Genomic DNA, 12372 nt, shown 5'->3' with positions numbered 1-12372 from the left:
AATTTATGTTCACCATTTTTTTTTAGAGGGAGCGTGGGGAGTGGGGAGGGGGAGAGAGAGAATCTTAAGCAGGCTCTACGCCCAGTGAGGAGCCCAACGTGGAACTTGATCTCATGACCCTGAGATCCTGACCTGAGCCAAAATCAAGAGTCAGCTGCTTAACTGACTGAGCCCCCCAGGTGCCCCATTGCCAAATTTTTTTTACTCTCTTATTTGATACATACTCTCTTCTACATTGGATTCACACAGAGATATTTTACTGCTCTTGAGAATGTTACCGTGTCGCATTTATTGCTGACACACAGCAAAGCTGGTGGTTTTCCCGTCTGTGCGTTTGAGATCAGTCATCCGATTGGTCCTGCCTTTCTTCATCTGATTCTTGCATGTGACCTGCCAACAACGCTGGTCTGTCTCCTGGTTTTGACACCTCTGTCTTGCTGTGTTTTGCTTCCTTCCCCAGCGGCTGGAGCCTTCACCTCAACATCTAATTCCCGCCCATGACAAGCACCTGCAGGGGACGCTGAGCGTGGCACGGGGCGCCCCAGCTGAGACATGCTCCTCCCTCTCCGGTCCCCCGATCTCCTCCCCACCTCACCTTCCCCGGCCCCCGATGGCCCTGAGAAGACACTGCAACCATGAGAGAGCCTCCCGGGCTCCCACCACCATCACCATCATCATCATCAAACCCAAAGCCCTTCTCCACCTGCTTCCCCTGACAGCTTCAGCCGCTGCCCCGCTTCAGTTCTGACTCAGCCGCGCTTGCAAAAGCTGCCGATCAACCCTCCTTCCCAGGATCTCTGTCTCCATCTCCCCCTCTGTCTCTGTCCTGGAGCAGGCGGCACCTGCAGACGTGAGCAGGACCGGGGCTTCGCTCGCTGGAAATGCCTTACTTTAAGATAGGACAACGTTCCCACCGTGCCTCCTGTCCTGAAGGAGGAGGGGAGAACTCAGCTCCTTCTGGATTCCTGCCCAAATTTCCTGCGGATCTCTGCACCGCCAAGGGTAACCTGTCTTTGCTGGGGTTTATGCTTGTCTGTGGACACATCACCATTATTTATGTAGCTGTAGGTCTCTGTCCCTTAATTTTGTGTTCAGTGCGGTGAGCCCTGACTGTGCAAAGCTCGGTTTTTCCTCTCCTTGGTTAATGACTGTTCCATTTCTCTTCTGTTTCACTCGGTCTGTGTGTCTCCTCACCAGGGAGAGCATCAGTCTGCGAGGCCCGTCTGTCTGTCTCCTTGCAGCCACCTGTCTGCATCTCTCCCAATTCCGGGGACACCCGCCACCCTCCCGTCCCCGGCCGTGACTTAGCACCCTATGCCTTTGCTCGTGACCCCCTTCCTCAAACATTTTAACATCGACATCACGTGCGTAATTTCTAACATCCCTCCCTCATGCCGGCTAGCTGCCTTTTAATATCCAGTGCTTCTCATTCGATTTTATTTCACCTTGGTATTCCTCAGTTAACTTTTTTTTAACTTCTTATTTCCTAGAATCCAGTTTTTCTTTAATTTTATTCAAAGTCCCCAGACCATGCAATCTAAAATTCCAAAATAAAACACATTGCAGGTTTATGCGCGCTCTCTAATTCTTAAAGGCCGTGTGTTCCTGATTTTCTGTAAGATAATCTTGTCAATGGCACCTTTCATTTGGATTTTTACTCATCCCTCAATGACACATGAGCGTTCCAAGTCTGAAAACAGAATGGACGGATTGTCTTTGTATCCTTTCATAGTCAATGTGTGTATGATTAGAACATTCTCTCTCTCTAAGTCTCTCTCTCTCTCCCTCTTTCTTTCTCTCTCTCTCTCTCTCTCTCTCAGTTCTTAACTTTAAAGGTTAGATGCCACTTGAAATATCCAGGTGCTTTGGAAAATACAGAGACAGAATCACAAGTCATTTCAGTAAGGGCATAGAATATCATCAAAACATTACTGCTAAAAATATAAGATAAAGAAACTTTAAAAGCTGTTTCTGCTCTTTTCGGCCTGAGCCAAGCGTGTGGTACACGTACCTCCTTCCCCACGAACCCAGCAGGGAAAACCATTACTGTTGGTGGCCCAGCTTCCCATGGCCTCCAGGACGCACCTGCCACACCATGGGAGAAATCCCACACTTGACACCGCTGACACTCCGGGTTTGGAGGTGACACCTGACCCCAGCCCCCTGCACAGCCCCTCATTCTCAGCCTGGTTTTCCTCCAGGTTCTGTCCCCAGCTGACCCGGCAGAGAGAAAGATCTCTCCACTCCTGCTCCACACCGCCTCCGACTCCTGCCCGACCTGGTCCCCATGGGGCCAAGGAAGCACGTGCCCCCAGGCTCTCCTGCCCTCACTCACCACATCCCTGATCCTGAGAACCGTGACCCTAGGTCTTCCCTGTTCTTTGACAGAAACCTACTTGGGAAGCCGCCTGGTGGCCGGGTTGCGGGGGGGGTTGCGGGGTCCGTCAGGATGGAGGCACTTCCGTTCTATCCTCGGGTGGCCTTTACCATTTCATTCAGGACTCAGGCAGCCCATCTCTTCTTCACCTTCACCAAACATTCACACCTCCCTCTAAAACACATCCTACGAACGCCCTCTCTGAGGTCTCATTTAAATTTAGAATAATTACTTATTCTTCTAATATTCATGTATATTGCTTTAAACTGTTTTTTTAGCTTATTTGGGGCATCTCTTACCGTGCAGAATTCTTACCAGGAATCAAGTTGCTCAAGTACCATCCACATAAAAAATAAAGGCCTGAATCAAAGAGAATCATCCAGCAAACCCAGCCAAATGTCATGCCCATTTGTTCCGGAGGCTGGTACATGTTACTCCACTGAACCCCTGGAAGGAAGAAAAAGGTCAGAGTCAGAACCGCGCACCCTCGCTCAGGGCAGATTCAGGTGAGTGAGTTCGTGCGTTCTAGAACCTCAAAGCAAAGGTGAACGCAGCCGAGACAAAAGGCAGGTCATCCCCGCGGATCACAGTTCCTCAAATGAATTGGGAACCTGCTTAATCTCACGTGGATTTCAAGGAAATCAGGTGGAGTGGCTTTAACCACATTTGAATATCTAACATTTAAGATTTTGTGTGTGTGTGTGTGTATGTGTGTGTGTGTGTGTGTGTTAGTGTTGATTTACTCCTATCTCAATTTGTTGCCTCACCAAAATGCATCTATCCAGGGCAACTGGGTCGTGGGGGGTATTCACATCAGCTGAGGCAAACGCCAGCGTCTCAATCCAAACGTTCCACTTGTAATAAAGACCTTCTCCTCCAGCGCTTGCAACAGGACCAACTGGAAATGCCTAAAAACCTGAATCACGGGGTCTCGTTTTACAAAAGCCTCCCCTTCCTTACCTGTTTCTTGCCCTTCCAGGAAGGTGATGAAAAACACTCCTTGTCCAAAGGCGGTGGTGGAGAGCAGGCACTGCCCATGGGGGATGGAGAGAGAAATAGCACGTTAGTGCTTGATGGAGAGCCCAGAAAACCCACGGCACTAAATCCAAACAGAGAAGTCACAGGGTGTTCCCACCGAGCGACGCCAAAGCATCGCTCCGGGCGGTGATTTCAATATCTGAACCCGGAAGACGGAGCGGAACGTCAGCCCACTCTGAAAAGCCTGATAACAAGCTAGTTTTTAATGTGGAGAAGAATTCTTTCTCTTTACTGCAATGCTTGAAATGCCATAGACCCAATGCACCACATACAGAAATGCGTAACTCAAAACAGTGGAGAACAGAACGGAGCGATTTCTTGTTTTTTATTATTAAGTGAATGCCCTGGAGCATGCTGCGGGCAGACTGAGGGAACATCCACACAATGCTGCACTAGGGAGAGAGCCCACTGGAGGAAAATGCTGCTTTATTTCCACTGGACAGGTCCTACGTCCACAAAAAAGCCCACTGAACATGTATTTTACACTTAAAAAGATCGTGTACCAGAGTTAGATTTTTTCTTTTTTCTTTTTTCTTTTTTTGGCAAAGAAACATTTGAACATGCACAAAGGAAATCCAACGGTGTATGCTGGAACATTTAAACAGAGGGACTGAAGTAAAAACACACATGACAGTAATTGAAATTCAGGCCAGGTGGTCAGTGGGCTCTTTTCCTACCTGGAAGGAGTATGGGGGCGTGGAAGGGAGGTAAGGGATCCCAGGAGTTTTAATGATTCTGGAAACAGCTAATGAACACTAACCCAAAATTATTGGTTCCGAATTATTGCAGGTGTGACATCAGCTAGCTGGAACTGGTGAGCACCTATCAATGGATTAAAATCCTGATTCAAGGTGGCATTTCTTCATCGTGCTGTGTGTCCATGGCCAGTAGGAACCATGGAGCTTTATGGATGCTGGAGAAAAATAACGTGGCCTTCACAGAGGAATTCTACCCTGAGGCTCCAAGTGAGCAGAGAAAGTGACACCGTCCCAACAGGCAAGGGTCCATCAGCCGTCATGACGCTGTTCAGGGACAGGTAACCTCTGAGGGCCTTCAAGTGCCCCGGAGGAGCCCTGAGATTCTACCCCTCCTTGACACCTTCCAAATTCTCCCTTGGTGGCTCCAGTCACACCTCCCAACACACTGCAGTTGGGGAACCTGGCCTGACCTGTGGGGGGGTGGGGAAGAGAGATCTGGGGCTGGCTCTCTGGAGTGGACCGTCCTCAGCCACGCACTCGTCCCTTCCCTGTGGACAGAGTTCCCTGCGCCCGCCAGGCACTTCTCATCCAAGAAGGAATGAGTGTGCCTCTTTTATGTATTTCACATCGCACACCTAACAGAATTCTTGTACTTTTTCGGGAGGTGCACTTTAAACGGATGAATGATTCTGACATCGCTAACGGAGGGATCTTTCCACTTAATGTGAGGTCATTCCTGATGCTTCAAGAAAAATGCTTAATTTTTACTGCTAGAATAGCTTTGGAAAGCTATCTCTTTCCATCCAGGAAACAAAGAGACACGGAGGTCCTACGCTGCCTTTGGGGTGCGACCGATTTCCAAAAAGTCTCCAGAGGAGAGTCCCCATTACGTGAAAAGCGCCAATTCTTCACGGGCTGCCTTCTAGCAAAATCACTGCAATGCCAGTCAATGGCAGCTGCAAGGTCTGCCTCTGGGAGCCGAATAAAGAGAGGCTGGTATCAGGAAGCCCACCTAGATCTGAAAATGACAGACCGATGGATGGATGTCATGACTGATCGGTTGGGTAGATACAGCAGTTTGAAAAAAGAAAGAAAAGACACCCCACTTACCAGAAGCGTCTGAACGACAACACTCAGTTGGTTATGGAGAACCAACAGCACGATATAGGGCAGAAAGTTGATCATATACACCAGGCTGGTACAGAGGGCGGCTGTGTTCGCTTGACTGAAAAACACACTCAAGAAGTAACTCATCATGATGACCGACGCCCCAAAATCCAGGAGAAACAGGAAAATGATACAGGCATTGCTGTGCGCGAAGATGCCGCTCACTTTGAGAATGACGGCCAGGGCGGCGCTGCTTAAGGCCAACATGGCCATGTTCTCCAGGAACCAGGCCAGGAAGAAAATGGTGGGGTGCACTCCCATCATCCTCATGTACTGTCAAAAGAACGAAATGCAGAGTTATCACCCGGATCCTTGAGAAAGAACAGATCAGATCATGGGAGAGAGGTGGCACTCGAAACTTCCATGTCGGGGCCAGCGTGGAAATCAGCCCCGCACAGACCCCAGAGCCCAGCATCCGTTCTAGCGAACGCTCCCCTGGGGCAGTCACAGCCGTGAGCCCACACAGCGGAAGGGCAGGGGCAGACCCCAGCTCCCAGGTGCTCCCTTATCCATTTGGACTTTGCTGGTTTTGTTTCTTTCCTCCTTTTTACATTTTGGTGTTTTTAGTTGTTTTCCTTCTTTTTTAACCTTCCATCATTTTGGTTGTGTTGGTTTGGTTTAATGAGGACAAACAGGAAAACGAAGGGAGGGGGAGATACTGGGCCTTAAGCTGTTCGAGTTGGGCGTCTCTCGTGTGAGTGTTAGAATGCATTTTGCAAAACCACTCAGCTTAAAGTAATAACAACAAAATTAATGCATCCGTTAAACCTCCTGTCTTCTGTCTATAACATCGGGGTATCTTGGAGGGTGGGGCTGGTCACTGGTAAAAGGAGACCAATTCAGCATGACTGGCCCCCGGTCCCCAGTCCCCACGTCCAGGGGCCCCGCTGGATGGGGAGGAAACACAGAAATGCAGGAAAAAATCTGTTCTAAATAGGTGAATGACGTGGGAAACAGCAGTGCAAGTCCCAGTCAGAACTAAAGGTGAACACGGCACTTGACCTCGCCGCTCCTTCACCTCAGTTAATAGGAGGCAAGGGGATAACGTGCACCCATCCTCCACGGAGGCCAGCCTTCACCGGGTACTTTCAGGAACTTTCACTCTTAACAGCAGTTTTGATAGTATCCGGTTTTAACGATATTAAAACAAAAACAGCAAGGCGGCCGTGAAGCCATCTAACCATAAATCAAGGTGGGAAGTCCGCCCTTAGGTCTTTTCAGGTTGTAGAAGAATTGCTGATGGGCAATGCTGGCCCCCTTCTTTGAACCTGGCGTGCCAGACCTTGGGCTTCCTTCCATCCCCACAGGAAACACCTGTTAACCTGGCAGGGCGTCAGGCTTCAACGTGAAATGCTTTCCCCCCGGGGCCCCCTCCCGGCTGTGCACGGGAACCCCGGCAGAGAGGAGAGCAGGCAAAACTGAGTCCGGGGGTGTTATGGGACAGAATTCGGCTCCAAAGGCCCCCGCCGCCCCTGTTGGTCCCCCAGGCAAGCACTCAGCTGATTACCTCTTCTATCTGGATCTCTCGCTCGTAAACCAGCTTTCGGACCATGGCGGCCACAGACACCATCCACGTCAGCATCATTATCAGAGGGAAAAAGAAGCCGACATTGTTCAGAAATCTGCAAGGAAATATTCCCATCAACACCCAAGGGCAAGGAGAGTGGTTCTACTCAGATTCCAGCTCACGCGTGCACGCGTTTTCACGTTGTCCTTACAAGTGACAAACCCTTTTAAGGAGCAACATCTCATTCATCCATTTCAACGGGATGGCTGGCCGGTGTCCTGATTTAGTAGGCACGCGAACTCACGAGGGAGACGCTCTGGCTGGAGGTCCCTTGAGCGGCCACTGTCCCCCACCCCCAATCACTGCGGACACCTTCCTAGGCAGAGCAGGTGGCGAGAAGGACACAGGCCATTCATTCATGACTACAACCTCCCCCACTTAGTTGGGACCACTCTGTATCTTCAATGCATGATCTCAGTTGACCACAGATTATTGCCTTACAAGATGCCTGAAAAGTGCCCGTTGAAAGTCTCCCTGTTGCGGGGCACCTGGGTGGCTCAGTCAGTTAAGCGTCTGACTCTTGGTTTTGGCTGAGGTCATGATCTCAGGGACGTGAGATCGAGCCCCGCGTCGGGCTCCATCAAGGAGTCTGCTTGTCCCTCTCCCTCTGCCCCTCACCGCTCCCCTGTTCCCGTGCGCACGCGCTGTCTCCCATAAATAAATAAAATCTAAGAAAGAAAGAGAGGGAGGGAGGCTCCCTGAGCCATGGGTTGGTTTAATTCATCACAGAGGGTGCCCGGAGGGGCAAGCCATTTGACTGGGCAGGTGGTCCATGATTGAACCGAAGAGAGAAAGGTCCTGTCGTGAAGGGATCCTGCATTCGGGGGGCGGGGGGGGGGGAAGGGAAGCACCTGACACAAGCCAGGACAAGGAGATACACAGTGTGGTGTCAAGCACGTGGAAGAACAGCTTCAGCCCCAGTGGGAAGGGATGCTTATCTCAAACAGGGTAGCTGGGCAATTTGTCTGTAGAAGAAGCATCAGAGCGGAGAGCAGATGAAGTAAGGAAATGAGTCCCGCAGGACTCGCAGGGATCTGGAGGGAGATGGCTCCAGGCCGAGGGGCAGCAAGTGCAAGGCCTGGAGGTGGGAGCACGGCGGCACGGCTCTGGAGTGGCCAAGGACTGCATGGGTTAGCAGATGGGGTCACGCGTCAGCTGGGTCAGATCCTGCAAGGATTTTCTACGTCTGGGCAACAGTGGATTTACTCAAAGAACAAGGGAATTCCGCAAAAGGGCTTTGGAAGGGGGAGAGGGAAATGGGGAGGGGACCTATCAAGTGTACGGTTTTTAAAACGACCCACTGAATGTGGTGTAGACAGAGAAGTGAAGGTGGCAAAGCCCATGAAGGAGTGGGAAAGCCAAAGCAGATGTGCAGCAGTGTAGAAAAGACAAGGTTGCTGGCAAAGATGCCGACCTGGAGACAGAACCATCTCGCTGCGCCCCTGTTGCAACAGCCCCCAGACCTCCCCTTCAGAGTGTTAACCGCAGTGCGGACCATCTGCCCTTCCCACTGGATGGTAAGGCCTCCCTCTGTACCTCCTCTGCTTGGCAAAGGCCATCCACATATTAGAAACCAACTACCTGTTAAGGAAACTGCGAATGAGTAAAAAAAGAGGGGGAGGGTGGGTTAACGTCTTTGTTTTTGTTCATTTTTCTGCCTGAGATGGTAATAATGAGCCATCAACTTGGTGAATCGCGTTTTAAAGCTCAATATCTGTTAACGCCAATGCTATCCAGAGACGCTAGGTAGTTAACTCATATGCTACTCAGCGTTGTGATTTTTCTGAGGCTTTTTGGTCCTTGTTTTTTATAGTGTCCAGGGCAAGTAGAAGGCTACGAAGGGAAAGTGTCAAATCCTATATAAACCTGCACATCTCACAAGCAACATCTCTTCTCCCAGACTAACCCAATTTACAGCAAAAAATGACTCTTGGATCACTTATAAAGTTAAAAACGTCTAATACAGAGCTTATCTGGGGGATGGGAAGGGTTTGAAAAGAGTTTGTCTATGCGTTCACGAACAATGTCTTTTTTACTTAAAAGCACTGGAACTGGGAGCCTGGGTGGCTCAGTCGGTGAAGCATCTGCCATCGGCTCAGGTCATAATCAGGGTCCTGGGATCAAGCTCCGTGTCAGTGTCCCTGCTCAGCAGGGAGCCTGCTTTTCCCTCTCCCTTCCCCGCCCCAGCCCCGGCTTGTGCTCTGGCACGCTCTCTCTCAAATAAATAAAATCTTTAAAAAACAATAAAAAGGGCACTGGCATTGATGGTTATTGAACTCTGTTCTTCCAGCAACTGGAGCCTGACAGAAGAGCCAATAAGTATCCCACACAAATATTATGTTAAGATTCCATCTGAGTTACTGCCTGGAAGTCACGTTGGGTCGGGATTCTATGTGTGTCTGGGGCCATGATGTGCGTGTCCTAGGGACCAACCCCCCCAGCCGCACCTTCATAAAGGAGAAAGTCATGACAGGCTTGCACGTGAATGAACCCAACTCTGGAGTTCCTGCAGCCACTACCCCAGATCCCAGAGAACATCCAGAAGCCCTGCACGTACATGGCTGAATGAGGCCACTTGGGAGAAATTGCATGGGATGAGAAGTTGGAATACATGGCTTGAGCAAGAAGATAGGAAATGTGAACTGGGAGAACCTAGAAAGAAATAGAAGGGAAAGAGTAGCCATCAGACAAATGAAGATATAATTAGAAGAAGCGCAAGTCAAACTGATATTGCACAAAAAGTGGCACGGGACATTAAAAATTGACGTAAGAAACACAACTAAAAGAAACAGAAATAAAGAAAAAGGTATTTTTTTTTAATTGAGGAAATTTTATGGATAAGAAATGCAGGGAAAAGAAATCCATGCAATTGAAGTCCCTGAAGAAGAAGAACCAAGTCCCAAAGAAGAAAAACCAGAAAAACCAAGCTGGAAGATAATAAATTGGTAATGCTGGAACCCATCAAAAGTTTCCATGCAAGAAAACTGGAATCTACACATTGAAAGGTCTTACCTTCTGCCATGGACAATTATTCTAGAGGGGTCAACAATGAAATGTATCCCGTTAAATTTATTGAATTTTCAAGTCACTAGCAACCTTCCAAAATTACCAGGTCAAATAAAAGCGGGAAAATATCCAAGTGGCCTCAGATTGCTCCATAATCACATTCAAGGCCAAAGATAATGGAGTCATTTCTACAAGATACTTGAGGAAATACTGAGTCAAGGATTTCATATCCATCCATACGCATCCCTATCCATCTTCTCACATATAAATGCTGCAAAGAGTTTTAAGCACATAAGAACTCAGGTTGTATTATCTCATACAATCACCTTAAGGAAATTACTAGAAGACAAATTTTAGCCCACCCAAGGATGACCGGTAAATTACAGTGTAAGAAAATGATAAGCAAGGAACCTGTGTTCCAGGAAAAGTAAGACTAAAACAAAAATGGAAGATCAGATGACAAGACAGACTGGAAATGTTATGTTCCCTGAAATGTAGAAATGATACAACAAACAAAAATTGAAAGGTTAGGGGAAATAAATCAGATAGAAAGAATAAGTTGGCGAATGTCAAAATAAGAGGCTATTTGTTCAACATTCACAAACGTAGACTATAAGCATAGGCATCTTTCATGGTACAAGAGAGGACATTGAGATAATATCAACCAAAACTGCATGATGGAGAAGAAAATTTAATGATGGAAGAAGAGAAATTACTTTGGGTTTTTTTGCATGGTAAAAACAAATATAAAGGGTTGAAATGATTTATATGAAGTTGCAATTATAAGATAACCACCAGCATAACAATAAAGCATTGTTAAATATGGGGTTTTTTAAAGATTTTATTTCTTTGTTTGAGAGAGAGAGAGAGAGAGAATAAGTGGGGGAGGGGCAGAAGGAGAGGGAGAAGCAGGCTCTCGGCTCAGCAGGGAGCCTGATTCAGGACTCCATCCCAGGACCCCGAGATCATGACCTGAGCCAAACGCAGACACCTAAATGGACTGAGCCACCCAGGTGCCCTTAAATATGAGTTTAAAAGCAAAATCATAAGTATAGAAAAATACTTAACTAAGAACCTATATACACGAAACTTCAATTCATGCCATTATACACCTAACCTTGCCTCAATAAGAAGGTATATGAGACATACAAGGGACTCACCTGAAACAAAACATTTCAGAAAAGTTTAAGGGCAAAGGTACATCAAGCAAATGGGAATACAGAGATGTAGGGGGAGAGAGAGAGAGAAAACGGGAGGGAGAAAGGAAGGAAAAAAAGCAGCGATCATCAAGTTACTTTCATACAAGGTAGACTTACGTGTACACACGGGGCTCAGAAGATCTGTGCACGGCATTCAAAGGCCAACAGCACAGGAGAAGGGAGAGGGACAATCAAGTAGCAGGGGGACCATGATTTATCTGCCTTAGTCTAGGACAAAGGAAAGTTTGCACTTTAAGGAAAGAGAATTCCTAAATAACAAAAGGAATATAGATCCAATTCTATACTCCCAAGACAGGAAATTAAAAATTCTTTCCAAGTTCCCATAAATCATTCACAAGAGTAGATTATATATTGGTTGACAGAGAGAAACGCTATTAATTCAAAACATGGTTGTGATAAAGACGTTTTCTGAGGGCAATGTAAAAATTAGGATGCATCCACAGGAGTTGGCAGTTAGCGTATGAGGCAGTTGTGAGTGTTTGTCAATCTGACTGAAAAAAATGCTCTCCTGGAGTAGTTTTCAATTTTTTTTTTTTCTTACTATAAGTACACTGAGTAACTTTGGAAATTCCTGAGACTTTCCACTTGGAAATTAAAAGAAGCTTTACGCAAACAGCTCTTGGGAAAAGAAGACCATCGACACTCATATTGCAAGTATGCAGAGAAAACGGATAAAGTCCAAATATAGTTCCATGAGGCCCTGTGGCACTCTCCCCAGGACCTCCACAAAGGAGGGGTGGAGCCACTGCTATTGGCCTTCCCGTGGTCCTCCTGTCCCCCAGGCTACAAGCCTCTTTCAGGCAAGGAGAACATTTTTTTCTCCTGGCCGCGAACGCCGGGCAACCACTGTGTCTGACACGTGGCAAGTGCCGGACACACTCTTTTCCAAAGATGAACCAGCACAAACACTTTGACTCTTAGCAAAATTCACGATGTCAAGCATGTAAAAGACGCATGACCATGACACCGCGTGGAGGAACAGCTCCAAAACAAAACGAAATACCACCGATGTGTAAGAAGAGGGCATGAAGTAGGATTTGTTCCCCTCTATTGTCTCAACTCTTGATAGATAATCATTTGCTTATAAAACCCACGATAAAAAAAGAAACATATTAAAGTCAGGGAGGTCAGAATAGGATGTCCATCTGCTCCTTACTGTCCAGACAGAATAAAGCAAACGAGTGTGTTCCAGATTCTTCCATGTATTCATCCCTACTCTGGAACCCAAACAAAAGCACCATCAATAAAAGTCTGCAAACATGGGACGCCCGGGTGGCTCAGTCGGTTAAGTGTCTGCCT

The 12372-nt window shown here is 47.6% G+C and overlaps 1 protein-coding gene across 1 annotated transcript in view; it reads right to left on the bottom strand.

The window, feature by feature from the left end:
- ABCA13 (ATP binding cassette subfamily A member 13) overlaps nucleotides 1–12372 on the bottom strand; it is a 366584-nt gene that overhangs the window by 201013 nt on the left and 153199 nt on the right. Inside the window, 4 exon segments of the mRNA XM_035723335.1 lie at nucleotides 2693–2824; nucleotides 3338–3407; nucleotides 5224–5553; nucleotides 6788–6902. Of these exon segments, the coding sequence (XP_035579228.1) occupies nucleotides 2693–2824; nucleotides 3338–3407; nucleotides 5224–5553; nucleotides 6788–6902 (647 nt within the window).

Source organism: Zalophus californianus, chromosome 12, assembly GCF_009762305.2.
Source record: "Zalophus californianus isolate mZalCal1 chromosome 12, mZalCal1.pri.v2, whole genome shotgun sequence".
NCBI classification, from domain to species: Eukaryota; Metazoa; Chordata; class Mammalia; order Carnivora; family Otariidae; genus Zalophus; species Zalophus californianus.
Note: the sequence above shows the minus strand (reverse complement) of the source record. Positions and strands in the feature narration are given on the sequence as shown.